At 47.4% G+C, this 16,349-nt stretch overlaps 2 protein-coding genes across 3 annotated transcripts in view; one reads left to right on the top strand and one right to left on the bottom strand.

Annotated features, from left to right (window-relative positions):
- PRKAR1A (protein kinase, cAMP-dependent, regulatory, type I, alpha) overlaps positions 1-3,809 on the top strand; it is a 16,890-nt gene extending 13,081 nt beyond the window's left edge. For both annotated transcript variants that reach the window (XM_010578586.1, XM_010578587.1), the window contains one exon: positions 1,296-3,809. In XM_010578586.1, the coding sequence (XP_010576888.1) occupies positions 1,296-1,468 (173 nt within the window). In that variant the 3' untranslated portion in view covers positions 1,469-3,809. The remainder of the gene's footprint in view (positions 1-1,295) is intronic.
- A 2,893-nt stretch (positions 3,810-6,702) lies between these two features.
- Positions 6,703-16,002, bottom strand: FAM20A (family with sequence similarity 20, member A; the record flags this gene model as incomplete). Its single annotated transcript, XM_010578585.1, has 10 exons — positions 6,703-7,105; positions 10,209-10,268; positions 10,369-10,450; positions 10,800-10,909; positions 11,233-11,413; positions 11,847-11,962; positions 13,509-13,601; positions 14,799-14,877; positions 15,340-15,390; positions 15,816-16,002. Coding segments are annotated over 10 exons (1,224 nt in total), but the record flags the coding sequence as incomplete, so codon positions are not given.
- Positions 16,003-16,349: the final 347 nt, after the last annotated feature.

The following is a 16,349-nucleotide window of genomic DNA, read 5'->3' as shown; positions in this document are numbered from 1 at the left end:
TCCTTCCCCCCCCCCCCCCCCCCCCCCCCAAAAAAAAAAGCATAACTTCTTTTTCATGTTTAAAGTAGGTCTTCTTTCCTTATGACTCTTTCTAAGCAGTCGTCTTGCTAAAGCCTTCTGGTTGTCTGTTCAGTTTTTCAGCTTTGTAGATGATGTAATCAACAAATAACTCTGTTGCAAGGCCTGAAGTGGGATGTACTCAAGAGTGCACTAATAGTACTGGATCTGACCAAAAGTCTGCTTAGCTCAGTATCTAGTACTAGATTTTTATTCTATGTGTGTCGTTTCAGTCTCTTCTAATATTTCCCTTGATGTGTACTCTTGAGTTTCCCACTCCTAAACTAAATGTTACCTCTACCATTGTGTTCAGGTGCTGCAGACCTGTCCTCTGGGGGTTTAACTCTCCCTTAGAACCTACTTACTCTTTTGCAAGCCTGTGTTTTGGAGGCTAGTGAGTTCAAGAGTTTTAATTGGGCACAGAGGAAAAGTTTTTTCTCATTTCTTTTGAACATGCCTTCTGATAATGCAGGCAAATTTATTCTCTGAGGAGCACTGAGTTCTTTCCTCAGTCCTGAACTTGGAGATAACAAGCCCAACTGCTTAAAAACAAACCCAGAAACTGATATTGTGGCTTCCTTCACTGTTGTTGCTAGGAATGTTAGGGGTAGCTGTTGTCACCAATGGAAACAAGGACCTGTTGAAAACTTCATTTCCAAGTATATTGTTTAGCAGTTGTAACAGTTACTTGAAATGAAGCTTTTGGCATGTTTGTGTGTGTCTTGTGAAATGGGAATCCCAGACTTCAAGATACTCATCTTCCACAGCCCCGTGGCCAAGTCAGATTCTTGATACTGGCTAGCTGTGGGTTAAAGGCTTCTGTCGTGTGCTGGTCTTGTTGTCCTGAGTTTCCTTGAAATACCAGTATTGAAGAGTAGCATACCTTACGTGTTAGAAAAATAACTACTTGTTGACTAAGAAAATCATGTGGTTAATCGAGACATGACCTTTTCCTAAATAGAACCAGTGCTGAAAATCTTTAGGCCTTCTTCAGAGAGACTTGAATGCAGACAGGCTTTTTAGTAAAGAAAATTTTCCTTAGTCAGTCCATCAAGTAGTCTTTTTACACTGCCTTCACAATTGCTTCTAATGTAACTGTATAAATACTTGCTCTGATCAGTGTTAAAACATGAATTACATTCTGTTCAATTCCTGCAGCAGTTTGAAAGACAACAGCATAATTTCTTTGGCTCTTTGCACGTTCGTTTTTAACATTTTGCACTTTCCTGTTGCCGTAGGTGAAATAGCTCTGTTGATGAACCGTCCCCGTGCTGCCACAGTTGTCGCTCGTGGCCTGTTGAAATGTGTAAAGCTTGATCGACCCCGATTCGAACGTGTCCTGGGTCCGTGCTCGGATATTCTCAAGCGAAACATCCAGCAGTACAACAGTTTTGTATCACTGTCTGTCTGAAACCTTCCTCCCTATCCAAAACATGCTTCACGAATGCAGACTGCTTTATTACCCTTGTGCAGAGCCACATTGCCGGTGGCACTTGCAGCTTCCTGTCTGTTTAAAAAAAGACAAAAAAAAAAAATTGCTTATCATGGCACTATTTTTAATTTAGAGCATATTAGTTCTGTGCTCTCTGTCCCATTAAATTAATAGAAAAAGTTCTATGGAGATGTTTGCTCTTATGGCTTCTCTCTGTGCAACAGTGTCCAACTCAGGCAAATGCAGCCTTGCTTCAGCGAGGGAGAGATCTCCTGGCACCATGACAATTGCCATAGAGTAAGGAGGTGACAGCAGAGGGGAGGGGGGAAATTCTTCTAAAGGTGTTGGACAGATTTTAATGCTGTGGTCATAATCTGCTGTATTTCTTTTCAAATGAGAACTGCCCTTGTAATTGAGCTTCTTGGGGCTTGGGTTTTGTTTTTTGGTTTTTTTTTTTTTTTTAATTTTCTGGGTACTGTAATCCTGGGTTCAGTCGTGAGGCGTCAGCTGCTAAGAAAGCCACAGTTGGAATTTAACAGTATAATTGTTCCTGTGTCTGCTGGTTTAAGATTGCTTAGTTATGTTTTTGTCAAGTGTAAATCAAAGCTTTCAAGGTTAATAGTTCTGGTGAACTACTGCAGTTGTTACTTAATTTGCTGACTTGCCGCAACTGATTTTTTTCTTGTTCTTTCTTCAGCGATAGATATGCCATTTAAAACTTCCTGTTCAAAGTGGCAAGAACCAAACATTACGTGAAATGCCTGACTTTGGTCTCTAGTACATAGATTGGTGTAAGAATGGTGCAGCTGTCCAGCTGTTAGTAATGTTCAAGTACTTAGATTGGTGTAGAAATTGGAAGCAAACATTTTATTTTCCCTGTGACTCTTGCTTGCTTTGTATTCCTCAGTTGACTTCTTAAAAAATGTTCATCAGTTCAGGTGATGCTTTGTTACCAGGGAAAATAAATGTTGAGTATTTATGGCCAGCATCAGTTGCAGGTGGCAAGATTGCTGGTCTATATAGATGCCATTATTCTTGGTAGAGAATGTGAGGCAGAAAAAGTGAATGTTTTAACTTTCCTGCAACACTCAGTTATTTTAAGTTTTTAAATCAGTCAATTCATAACTTTTAAAATGGTTAATTATAAATGTAGTTTAAATACAAAAGGTGCATACTCTTTCCTTGCTTGTGGAATTTACATGACACATATTTCATACTCACTCTTTTTTCCAAGTTCAATATGTTGCGGAGTCTTAAATGTATTTCAGTATTTACCAGCTTTGTGTTCCATTATTCTGTGCGCACCAATACTTCCCAAAAGTTTTTACTGAATTCCACAGTTCAATAATGGTAGGCAATTTTTAAGGTTTCCTTTAAACTGTAATTTATATAAAGTAGTGTAGGTTTGTATTTGGGAGTGACAGCAAGCAATTTTGCATTTGTTGTGCAACTACTTCTAACGATGGAGCCCTCATTTTATTTCCTTTCTGAGGTTGTGTGGATTCAAGTTCAGCAGACTTTCTCCCAGGCATGCAGATAATCACAAAGAGTTTGCTAATTGATGCAAAATAATACTGAGGGTATCAAGCCTTTACGAAAGGTTTCAGGGTATTTCTGAACCTGAAATCCCAATAATGGGATTTAAATGCTAGTGGTTTGAGTTCTCTATTCAAAGATGTTGAGTAGAGGATTTCTGCCATAGTCCTTAAGAAGTAAGCAAATGCTACCTTTTTGGTTCTTTTTTGGGTTTGTTGGGGTTTTTTTTTTTTTGGTAAAACTGTTTTCTTAAGTTTTGACTCTATCCAGGTTTTTTCTTCATATGTGTTCTTTGTGTTACTTTAAAGCACCAAAAACTGTGTAAACTAGTTAGAGCTCCACAAAAAAGTGCACATTTTTTTTATATAAGGCTTTCTAATCAAGTTTCACTACTGCATCTTTTTAGCTTGCTGTTTACTCCCTTTTGTAGTTTTACCTACAAGATTTTAAGATAAATCAGCTAAGTCTGAGTTAAATATTAATCACAGTTATAGCTTTACCTTTGTGTGCAATTTAAATATGTTTGAAACCACAATTGGCATAGTTTTGCCTTAGCTAACATTCAGGGCTTTAGAAGTAATTTTTTGCTAGTCCACCTTTAGCAAATTTATGAAGTCTATTGCCCTAGAAAGCTATAGTCAACCAGAGGACCATTTTTGTATTGTTACCTGACTATATAAGTCTGATTTACTGTATGTGCTAATATATTATATTATATTCCTTTTGTTATAGATTGTCCTAATGGCAGGTAAAGCAATAAAATGATTTAAATTCTTAAATGCAATCAGTGTCTTTTTTTTTTTTTCCCCATCCCTATATTGTGTTTTCCTTTGGCCTTAGAGGATATGTTATTAAAGAGGTGGTAGAAACTAAGAAGCTTAATGGATTAGGTTTGTGTTAACTCTGCAGGCTTGAGCTGAAGTCCTAGCTTATAGCACAACTGAACCTTCCCCTCTGGAGCCTGCCAGAGAGCTTGGTCTCCACGAGACAACTTGTGCCTGTGACCCGGGAACTTCTCTGAAGTTCTGGCATTGGGTGCACATCATTGCTTTTGAAATGAGAAGGTACCTGCGTCTTGCTTGAGTGTCTCTTAGCAACTCGTGCTGCTTTGACCTCTTGTTAAGGTTGCTAATTCCTGGCCCAGCCACTGTTTTTGGAGCTCATAAGCTTTTGTAAGTTGTCTGCTCCCATCTCTGCATACCCTTAATGAAAGTTTTGAACATGGGATGATTAATCATGAATGACTCCTTGTGGACAGATGGTGAGAAATAAAAAAGTGGGATTTTCACACTATGATGAAGCAGGCAAAGTTTGAGAAGTGGTGATGTAAAGCAGCTCAGACTGGACATGTTTTGCACCTGGTTCTGAGAAAAGTATCACCCAACTTTGAAGACACACTGAAAAGCTACCATGTAAGGGAGAATAAAAATAATAAGAAAGCAACCTTGCAACCCCTGTTAGTGAGTGTACCAGCCATTTAAATACCCGTGGGTTTGTTTCCTGCATCTGGTCCTCCCTTTCCCCCATCCCCTTGACCAAAAAAAAGGCTGAAAACTTTTTTATTACCTAAAATGAAACTTTAAAACTTCCACTTCCAAACTTATAACTGTACTTTTAAACTTATCTTCTGTTGCCATGTTCTTCCTGTTCAAGCAGCCAACAGTAACCCTTCCATGACACTGATCAAATTAATTTTGGGCTTGTCATGTGTGGCAAGCGGACAGAAAGTCACCGGTAGAGGGAGATACAACTTTGGGAATAGAGCGTCCTGTGCTGAAATAACTGCTGCACTGTGCATGCTGAGAGTGAGTTAAATCCCTTTATTTTCATCCATTCTCTGTCCACAAGAGTAAAAAGGTCTATAAGCCCACCAGTGTTGAAAATTCTGTTTGTTTGATTGAGACTGTCTAAAACCTTGCTTTTGTGAAAGCTGGAAATGGAAGGAGATGGCTGAATCACAAGTCGAGAGAGACTGAAAGAGCATGGTGTAGGGTTGTAATTTTGGTTGGATGGGTGGTTGTGGGGTTCTTTTGCTAACCTTTGTGGCTTCAGAATATTGGAGGAATCTTTGCTGAGTAGAAACACTCCAAACTTCCTCAAACGTACAAAAGAACAGGATAGGCACCTGTAGGGACATACTCAAATTACAACTACTGTCTCTCCTGTAGTTTTACAGTGTGGAGAGACAGGTAGTCAATTGTAGAATTGCTGTGGAGTTGAATTAAATGTCAGCACAGTCCCCTGTGAAAAACGATAGCTGTGGCCAAACAAGCTTTGTTCCTTTCTTGCATGATCCAGGCGCTTGCTGCCAGTGTCACCGAGTTCCCTTTAGGTTGGGCAAAATTCCAGCCCGTGAAAAAGTGAGCCAGTGGTAGGTGCAGCAGGTTGCTGAGAACCTAACAACTGCTGCCTGACTACATTTGGGCTATGGTTTTAGCATTCTCCTCCGAAAAGTCTGCAGTGCTGTAGATGTTTTTTGTTTAACTTAAAGGTTAGTTTAGAATGAGCTTCTAGTAGATTGGTTGTGGTGGGGTTTTGGGTTTTTTGTTTTGTTTTCTTTAAGGATGATAAATTATCAACAAAATTCTCAACTACTTTCCCTACGCTGCCAAAAGGCTCAGTGCAATTGTTCTTGAACAGTTAAAGGAAAAAGTTATTAAAGGGAGCTTCAGTAATCAAGTTATTGTTAAGCCCTGTCATTGGGAGGCAAGGGGAAAACTGCAAATTGAAAGATCTACGATAAGTCTCTTCCTGCACTTTTTTGGTCTCCAGTTCCTATTGCATCTCCTCAAAATGCACAGAGATGGGGGGGCAGGATACCATTTCTGTTTCCCAGGGAATTTTGACAACCTAAGTGATTTTAAAGCTATGAGAAGATGACCTGAGATAAATCCCCTCCACTTTGGCAAAATGTTTTCACCAGAAGTGGGTGGCTTCTTGAATTGTAAATAGTTGTATGCCTCTGAGCAGTTTGGGTTTTTGCTTTTTGGGTTTTTTTTTTTTTGTTCTTTGTTTTGTTTTGGTCTTGTCCCCCGCCCCCCCCCCCCCCCCCCCCCTTTGGGGTCAAAGGCAACACACATCTGCCTTTCTCCCATAACCCAAACTGGCTCTTCCACCCATGAGGCAGGTCAAAAAAGCAGAACTGGTTTTACTGCCCTGTGAAGCAGTGGGCTTTTGAATGACACGCACAGATCAGAGTGGTGTGGGTTGATCACCATTGAAGAGACCGGGAGGCAGCAGGCAGGCTTGCTGGTGAGTACTGGACAGATGCTTTTCAGTCTGACCACGCTGAATCAACCCGTTACCTTGTCTCAGTGGCAGGTACTGCCCTTGTGAAGTAAGACTGCTCTTTTTCTCAAATACACAGTCTTGATTACAGAACAGAGCCTTAATAAGAGGAAAATGCTCTTGGCATCTCTTTATTCAAGCCTCATCCTTGGATCTAGTTTGTGTCTTTCACTAGCAAGACTGAGATCCTGTGCAGGTTGAGCAAACCAACGGCCATGTGTTCCCCCGCTCTCCCAAAGGCATGACCAACTACAGAACAGGAGATCGCTGCTTTTCCACCAGAGAGCTGGTGTTCGGGGTGTAAGGGTCTGCTGCGGTCAGACCACAACTTACCGACACACTGGCCAAGCCCAGAAGCTTTGGTTGGGTACCCAGCATGGAAGCCCAGTGTGATTCTTGAAGATCTTCTGAAGAGTTTCCCCTCTCAGTCTCCACAAGTGTTTGTAGATGGAAATTACCAGCTATTAAACCTTGCTGCTTGCCTTGCAGGGGTTTTCCCTACCTCTGAGCATAAGTTAAGGACTGTTTTAAGTGGTCAGCTTCACTCTGTCAGACGCAGGAGCCTCGGGCTGCGTGGTGTCGTTGGCCACCACCTTGGCTTCTCCGTAAGTGTCTATGCATTTTCTCACAGCTTTCAGGATAAGCTGTAACCGTCTGTCTAAAGCCAAGAGATGGGGTTCGGTGAGGACTGGTGCCAGGCGGTCCTGCAGGAGGGATTCCCTCATCATGTCGCTGAGCCGATATTCGGGCTCAGCCAAGAGCTGGAGTCGTAATAACGTTGTCCTCTTTATTCTGGAAAAAAAGAAATCAGACATCTTAATGCAAACTTCTTGTGGCATCCTAGCAAGAACCAGCTGTCTGAGCCCCTTGGTAGTAGGGGAAGGAGGAAGGGCAGAGATGGGTGAAGGTACTTGACAAAGAACTTTGGAACAAAAGCTTTCCCTTTCTGAAGGAAATGAAAATGTTTGCAGAAACCTCTGCTTCTTCCTTTGTTTTTTCCAGACTGCAGAGTATTTGTACTGCAGATATCTGACATCAGAGAGAAAAACATGATAGAAGTTCTCAGTAATGAGTGGTTTTTCTCTGAGTCAGAGATGACCCAGCTCCCCAGATTACTGCAGGGTGGTGCCATGTTCCCAGGATGACATTTATAGGGTGGGGGCAGAGGGCGAGGTAAAATGAAGAGGCATGAATGAGAAACTCTGTCAAAACTGAGCAAAAAGAGGGAGTATTCCCTGGAACTGCTTTAACTGTGACTTTTCACCTTAAGAGGTACTGAGATTTAAATATTATTTCCCTTTGACAGAAAGTGGGATGAAGTCTTGGAACACTTCTAGGAACAAAACTAAGTATTCTGAAATCATTTGTTTAATCCTCGGCAAAAGTGTTTTGACTTTAGCATCTCTAATACTGAAATTAATCGGTGGTTTTAATTATTGCTCCTTAAATGTTGGAAACAAAGTAGTCCATGTTCCTGGAGCCATTCCTATTTAGCTGAGCCAGAATTTTCAGATGGAAAAAGGTGTAGTCAGAAACATTTCAACCAGCTCCAGAATTTGCCTTTGTATGCCTGTTATTTATCCAGGGCATCGATTGGCAACAGCGATCTGGCTCTCTGCAACTCTTAAGAGGACACATGCTGTTCAGATGCCAGCAGAAAGGCTTGTTGCTGCTGCTGTGCCTGGCTGAGAAGTTGCTGAATTGCACCAGGTTCTGGTAGCGTTCTGGAGCAGCCGAGCGAGGTGCACGGCTTTGGGCAGGCGACTTAAACTGTGGCTGTCGTCCTGGCTGCCTGCTGCCAGGCTTGCATTAATATTCCTACCAAAAAAAAAAAACAACCCCAAAAAATTAAAAAAAAAAAAATTGATCAAGTGCTAAGCCTGGCAATGAGGCTTTAAATCACTGCCGGAGCATGGCTGTGAGGTTCCACTGCTGCTGCCAGAAAAAGCCTTGTACAGAGCAGATGCGAACTGCGGCAAACGAGAGCGTGTGTGCTCTCCTCCTGGGCAAGGGGTGACTCCGAGGAGCTGCTGCGGGTAAACACCAGCTGTGTTTGCTCTGGTCCCAACAGCGACAGGGCTTGGAGGTGGAGAACGGGATGGTCTGACCCTGTGGGGAAAGGCTTATTTAATGCTTTAACGGTTACACAAGAAATAATGGGGAACGTGGAAAGGAGCGCGAGGTGGGAATCCTGTCGCTGGCCCTGCTCCTCTCCTGCCGGGCGGTTGTAACCCTGCTGTTGTACTGAATTGTCGAAGATTTGACCCAGAGCCTTCTAGGGACTTCATCAGCCAAGAAGATACATGTGCTGGGTTAACTAGGGGCTGTTTTCGGGCCTATCTGTGCCTTATTGAGGGTTTTGGCCCTTTCAGAAAAAAGACCATCTTTTGCTGCATGGCTGTATCTGTGCCATTTACTGTACTCGGAGCAAGGCTGGGAGAGGAGAGCAGCAGACTTCAGCATGTGGGACAAGGTGGGGGAGCTGTGAAAGGTAGCTAAAAATACCAGACTTAAATCTGCTGGAAGCCAAACTTGGAGAAAAACTCGGCTGGGAACGAGATGAACGTGTTGAACAGGCAAGCGAGCAGCCTGTTGTTCAGCATGGCCGCGGTTTGAGTGGTCCTTCTCGTCTGGAGTGGCTGGAGGACTTTGTTCCTGCTAAGGTGTGCATGGCTTAACTTCATGTAGGAACAGCGAGGCGACTCGGTGAGCTGAGTCCAGCTAGTTGGTCAGGGCAGGCTGAAATCTGTGCCTCTGTGCTTACTCAAATAAACCTTTTTTTTTTTTCTTCCTTTCCAAGCGTTTTTGGCTGCTCCCGCACTCCGAATGGATTGGCTGTTGTGGGAAATGAGGTTTTGTGTGTCTCCCTTGGGCAACATGAGTTGTTTTTTATGCTGTTCTCAGCCCTAGTTAGCTAATTACAAGGTGTGACTTACAGGTTTTCTTACCACTGCCTTTTACAAGGAGAAATAAATTAGGAAGAGCTTGTGGGAGGTGGATCTGGAAGAACAGGAAGGATCTGACCTGTGGATATTACTGTATACGGGCCAAATTAAGAGGCAGACCTAATTTAAACTGCACAAAATAGGAGTTCCAAAGAAGGATTCACTGCGAGCCTGCAATTATAAATGAAAAGACTCACTGGGTGCAAATAACAGTTCTTAAAATTAGATCCAGTAATACAAGTGTAGGGGGAGAGAGTTCAGTTAACAGCCCAAGGCTGAGATGGAGCAGGTACAGTGAGGAAATAGGTTAGGCATCTCCTAAAGAGAAGCCACAGGGAAGAGCAGCTTTTTCTGTCTCTTAAATTTAACTTTCAGCTGATGATTTATGTGAATTAATAAAGGGGGAAGATAGGATTCAAATAGTAAAATTTATGAGCTTCTCCTTAATGCCATGGGAAGAAGAAACCTGATTAACTGTATCAAAGTTCTACCAGGCTTTTGGATAGAGATGTCTGAGCTTCGTGTCAGACAAACGGGGCTGATAGCACCTCATGTCGGTGGGCTGGGAAATGCTAGTAGGCGCTTCTGGAAGGGTTTGATCCAATGGACAGCATCTCCTGGTCTGTCAGGGAAAGCTTTTACGCTTGCAAGTCCTTTTAGCTTCAATGGGAAGGTGTCCAGGAAGGATAGATGTGTGACACCGTAGCGGGCTGCAGCGCAACACGGCTTAATACTCCTAACTGACGTAGAAGGTTAATCCCTGTTTCAGGGACAACTTGTGATTCCCATGCTCCAGTGTCCAGCCTGGCCCCTTGGCTGGGATTAGCGGGGGTTTTTCCCTGCTCTGCTGGATGGAGCCAAGCCCGGGTGACTTCCAGCAGTAAGTGCTGCCAGTCCCTCATGGTGGGAATACCAACATGTCTGGGAAAGAAGATGAAGCTGGCACTTACATGCAACACTGGGAGAGCGGGGCCAGGATGGAGGTTTCGTCATGGGAATGACGCCCGAACCTGGAGGGGGGGTAAGCAGAGAGCACAGAGCTTTAGTGCTTTTAGAGCTTTAGCCCACCACCTTCCCCTCCCCATCGCCGATGTCTTCCCACAGCCTCACCCTCTAGCGTTGTCCAGATGTAAGAGGAAGCCGTCGTCCCCAAACTTGGTGAACATTTCATAGTGGTGACGGTCCATGTTCCCTGTTAAAGGGCAGACAGAGGAAAAGAGTTTCCCTTGCACGTGACCAAGTAATTTTCTAAACTATCCTACGTTTTCTTTCAGATCTGCACGATATACTTGTCATCTTGCTGGAAGTGCCTAAGATGCTCAGCGCTGCTGCTTTCGTCTTGCTGGGGTGGGCTGGGGGCTCCCCCTTGCCTGCACGTCAGGAGGGGTTGTGCTGGCTGGCTGTGGGGTGACAGCAGTTTCCCAAAACTGTCTCTGGAGCAGAAGGGATGGTTCTGAGAAACACCGTGGCATGGGAGGGCAGACAGACTGATGCTGAAGGCCCCACGGAAGGAAGGAATTTTATTTCCCCTTTCATCGTACCTATTAGGAAGTCAAATATGGCCATGTCAACGATGTTAAGCAGCCGGTTGCCGTTGCTGTAGGGGTAGATCTCCCTCACTGTGTTGCAGTAGAGCGGATTCACTTCCCACCTGCAGGAGACGGAGGAGAAGGGGGAGATGCACTCAGTGGTTGCTGCTGCTGTGTCCCACCAGCACCCCAAAGCTGGTCCCCTGTGCAGAGGTGGAGAGCAGGACTTAAATCTCCCTCCTTGTGCATGCAGGAGACTGGAAGTCAAACCCAGTCAATGCCCAGGCATTAAGAGTTATTAGACTAATTACGGTCAATCTCTGAACCTTGGCCTTCCTCTGCCTGGCCATAGAATTTCTGTACGTGTGTCTGTACCCCGTTCGTTCTCCTTCCCGCATGCTCCCTGCAATGCAGATATGGGAAGCAGCATCATTTACCCACTTACTCCTCTTTTCCATCAAATGAGTAGGAGCGGATCCATGGGTTTGGGATGGAGAGTCGCGGTGCCAGGTTGAGGGAGGGCAGGAAGGCGGAGAGGGACCCTTCCAGGAGGTGAGGGTTCCCACACACCGCGTACTCGGTCTTGCACATGTACGGGCACTTGGCAAAGAAGCACACGTTGCTGGCTGGGAGGAGAAGAGAGAGGAGAAAGGGTAAAGGAGCTGTGATCTGCAGGAGACTGCAAGGGAGCCTGGACCGACCTCTTCTCCATTGCGTGATGGTGACCGCATATGGTCCGGCATACCTCACCGCATCATGGACGTGAAACTGCCAAATGGTGGATTATACCTGGATTTTGGCTGATGGACGGATTTGGGCCGACGCTAGGGGAAAGGTTGGGCAAAATTGGGCAGGCGCGTAGATCTGGCAGATGATTCCAGCTGGAGGCTGAGGGCCGCCTCTACCGTAACCATGCCTTTGTGCATGTTTCAGCCAAGAATTTAATTTCTGCTCAACAGCACAAGTCCTGCTGGCCCCTTTTGCATCCAGATCCTGCTCTTCCACCCACATGGACCGACACGTCTAATCCGAGCTTGTGGCAGCCAAGCGCTTGCCTACCTGGCGAGACAAAAAAGACGCTCTGCAGGATCTCGTTCTTGGTGACCTCCAGGATCTCTTTGGTGACATTGATCAACCTCCCAACGGTGGGTGGCACCCTCCGGAAATCCAGGATCCTGCACGAAAGGGACAGCTGCTCAGCACCCACGGTGCAAAGGGACGTTACTGCACAGGATGGCAAGGTGGGACAGCAGATCCTGCTCTCGTCCCTTCCCTTGGTAAACCAGGGGCCTTCTGATGACTGCACCCACGTGGATTTTTTTTCTCCCAGCTTCTTTCTAGCAAATAGCCAGGATCATTTCACTCTCTGGACCAAAACATGGCTGAGTTCGGATTTTGGTATTTTAATAGCTGCTGCCTGGAACACTCTGCATGTTCTCCAGGATTCCTGTCTCTTTCCCTAACCGGTTTCTCCCATCCCCTCGCGCACAACCTGACTCTTTCAGGAGCCAGAACAGCCCTTTGGGCCCTTCTATGATGTTGGGTTTGATGTGGAGAAAAGATGTGTTGAACCTGGTACAACACGGCTGAGACAGTGGGAGGTGAAGAGGCATCACTGCACCCAGGGGCTCTCATGCCCAGCTGATTCTTCTCAAATATTCTTAAAAAAATCAGGGCCTGGGGCAGAAAGGCATTCATGTCAGTGAGTGCAAAGCTGCTGTTGATTGCTGAGTCAGTAACATGGGGTGAAGGGCTAATGCTATGCTTTTCTCCTTGCTAATGCCTTCTGCTTCTGAGAATTGGGCACAAAACAGGATTTAGCCTGTTACTTATTGAGCAATGTTTAAAGAAAAAAAAAATAATCATTTGCTTTCATCTAGCATCTTTCAGCTCTAAAAACCACAAAGCACTTCAGAAAAGCAGTCCGGCCTCATTTTTCTGGCGGTGGAGCAGAGATGCAGGCGGATGGTGGCTGAGTCAAGCAGAGTCACCGCAGTGATGTAGGGCCAGAGCTGGAAAGGGAATTCAGCTCTCTTCATTCCTTCGCTCAGAGTTTGAGCTCCAGGACTTACGGTCTAGTCCTGCTTATCGTATAAGTTGGGTGTGAGACCTGGAGACCCCCACCAGGGATCACTTCTCCTTGATGTTCAATACTCATCCCATCAAGGGGAAGAAGGCTGCTGCCCTCCTCTTCTAATAAGGGTATCTTTGATTTTATTAAATACAAAGCTTGCTGGGAAGAGGTGCCAGGTTAATTGCTCATTAGCTGAGGGCTTGAAACCGCATCGCTGCGGTTTATCTCAGTCTAATAAAACATGCCTTGGTTGCTGATTGAGCTTGTGACTCCCTCATTGGGAGGGGATCCACACTGTGGCCAGAGCTCAATCTTTGCACTTCGATGCATGGTGGGGACCATGTGCGTGTGGCCGTGTGATGGCCAGGCGAATACCTGAGCCGTTCGCAACCTGGACTTCACCTGCCAACCTGTTCTCGTGCAGTGACCAAGGCAAAGCTGACCCCTCGGCTTCAGACGAGAGCCAGAGCCACCCCATCCCCAGAAAACACATCGGCTCTCCCAAAAGGGTGCTGCAAAGCGATCGCTTCTCTAAGGCTGAGGAGGTCTGTAGGGCTCAGCACGGCTTTTCTCGTGCCAAAGCTCCCCGGGGGCAGAGGACCGGGTGCTGGCAGCCGGAGCGGGCAGATGCCGTGGCAAGCTCCTACCTGTCCAGGTGGAAGGCGGCGATCTCCGCGTTGTGCCGCTGGAAGTCGACAAAGTAGAAAAAGTCCTCGGGAGTCTCTTCCTCGCGTTTCTGCCTGGGAAAGAGCAAAGGGGTTAACTTAACCAAGCACAGCAGTGCAGGCAGGCAGCCTGGACACAAAGTGGTGGAACAAGCACGGTGTGCTTGGGGACGGCCGTGGATGGCCAGGGCCACCGGGCACAACTGCAGTGCTTGCTGCCCAGCCCAGGACCCAAAGTTCCCGGTGCTGAGCCGGGACCATCGCCGGCTGTGCCAGGGAGCAGCGCTCGTGCCCCGTCTCGGTGCCGGGTGGGCGAGGGAGGCAGAAGGGCTGACTGTGGGCTTTAAAACCATTTGTGCCGGAGTTTAGACCCGCTTATTTAGGGCAGCATTTCAGGTGGGTACAACATCGGAAGATGCTAGAGGCCATGCTGCACTTCTCACGTCCCCGTGGGAGGCAGAGAAGAGCTCAGGTTTGATGCTGTCATATCCCTGAGATGGGAACAGCAGCTCATTTAATTTCATTTTCGGGCTGTCACACAGTGCTCCAATATGTGTAGCTTGTGAATTTGCATGCTCAGCCTCCCGCAGCTGTATATCGCAGGAAAGCCCACAGGCAATGCTGAGCCCTCCTGGCTCAGCTGAATGCACGGATGCTTTCCCCGGACACCGGGCAGAGGTAGATGGAAACCAACAGGAGGGGAGCTGGCTGCTTTCCGATGAGCAAACCATCGGAGTCAGCGTGCTGCCAGCTGCCGTGCCTGTGTACGGAAAGTAAAGTGAGGGGGAATAAATGTGAAGAGTCCCAAGGGGCTACAAATAAGCGCAGAAGCAATTTAAAACTCCTGTTTGAGGTAACCGGGACTGATGGCTATTTCTTGGAAATACGCTGGGGAATCCAAGGAGAAACAAGGTAAAGCACAAAGTCAGCTGGGGAAGAAGAAATGGGCAGTCCCTAACAGCAAAGCTCTCAGGAGAACAAGTGTCCCAAGGTCCTTCGCCGTCTGGTATCTATGAACCGAGAAATTTCCAATGTCAATAAGCAGCGTGGGAACACTGGTGTTTATCCGTGCGTGTCTGGGATGGTGCGAACAGCCAATAATAATTAAACCTTTTCAGCTGTCGAGGTAGCTGAGCGCAGGAGAGGAAAGACGCGGCTGTGGTGTGCCTGTTCTTGCCAAGGATGCTCGCACCCCTCGCTCGGGGCTCCTCGGTTCATGGATATGCCGGCGGGGGGGGGGGGGGGGGAGGAGGGTCTGCCGGTGTGCCTTACCTCATGGGCTTGAACATGGCTTTCCCAAAATCCTGGAACCTGAGGACCAGCTTCAGGTGCACGCCGCTGGGCTTCACGACTTGGGGAGGAAACGGGACGTTAGCTGCCTGGAAAGCCTCGCCGGTTACGCGCTCCGGCGTGATTCGGCTTTCCACCCCGGTGAGCGCATCCCACAGCTCCTTCCAGCTGCGACCCTCTGCTTTGGTGCTTCTCCCCTCTGCTTCTGCCGTTATTTTTCCTCTCTCCTTCTCCCCGGTGCCATAGAGGAGATTTTCCTCTGGCACTTCTCCCAACAGCCATTTCTTACGTCCTCTGTGGGACTTTTTCCTTCCCCCCAGTAGAAACCAGTGGCATACTGGTGTCCTGGCACCCACATCCCAGCCTCTGCTGGGGTGGCAGGCTTTAACTGGAGGGAGAAGAGCCTGGCATGGCCTGGCTTTACATTTCCCTTGCTGAATTTAGGGTGGAGCAGTTGGGGATTGGGGTCAACTGAAGCAACAACGGGTAAGGGGAGAGCAGGGACCCGAAGCGTCGCACTCACTCTGGCTGCAGTCGCAGGCTCCCAGCAGCGCTTTCTCGTCCTGGCTGTAGTCTGCAAGGGCAGGAGGAGCAGTGAGACCCCACCGGGCTCAAGTTTTTGCTTCTGACCCCCCCCCCTCCCAGCACTGGGCATGCAGGGGAGCGCTGCCATCGGTGCACAGCGAAGGGTGCAGTCCCCTTGGAGCGGGGAGCTGAGGCAGTCTGTTGGGATTAAACTGCCACGCAATGGGTCCCCGGCATGGCTGGCACCAAAAAATGCTGGATCGAGGGCTACAGCCAAGTCCTTCCTCCCATCTCAAGGTAAGGGCATGGCAACTACACTGCACAAAATCTGCCGGGAAGCCGGCAAAGGGCTCAGGGCTTCCTCCGGCGAGCGACAGCCCCTGCCTTGTTTGCAAATGTGACCTGGGGGGACTGGAGCCCCCCAACCCCATGAAGCTCCCAATGGCCCCATCGCCATGGCAGGAGGGTGCTTACCGGCACTGATAGTGGTGAAGTCTTGCATGTCCCGGAGGAGTCTGTTGATGGTGGGACTGGAGCGTGGGTAGAGCCCATCCCGGCTGATACCCAGGTGGAACTGGAGCCAACTGGCCTCCGGCCGGAGCGGCAGCGGTGCTGCCGGGGAGGTTAGGTTGAGCTCTTCCCTGTAAAGCTTGTGTCTCCTGGAAAAGAGCGGTTACGGGGTGATGAGGATGAGCCACAGGATGGAAACCCTTACTGCTCCGAGTCCAGAGGCTGTTGGGGAGTGGGGAGGGTGCTGGGGAGCAGAGCTGGGGGGCATGGGGTGGATAAGGGCTCCGGGTGCTACCCAAGGGGAAACTGAGGCAGGGAGCAATGGCTGAGACGGTCAAAGATCTCACAAATTGTGCTGCCTTCTTGCCTCTACAAAGCCCTGGGAAAGCAGCCTCAGGCGGGAACACAAGGGACTCTCTTGTCTTCTCCTTGCCCCACCAGGACCAGGAGGGGTGTGAGGGCACGGCTGGAGCTAAACCGCATCTCTAGCAACACAAG

The sequence above is a fragment of the Haliaeetus leucocephalus genome, unplaced genomic scaffold, assembly GCF_000737465.1.
Source record: "Haliaeetus leucocephalus isolate CR32 unplaced genomic scaffold, Haliaeetus_leucocephalus-4.0 Scaffold646, whole genome shotgun sequence".
NCBI classification, from domain to species: Eukaryota; Metazoa; Chordata; class Aves; order Accipitriformes; family Accipitridae; genus Haliaeetus; species Haliaeetus leucocephalus.
This window is presented reverse-complemented; position numbering and strand designations above follow the sequence as displayed.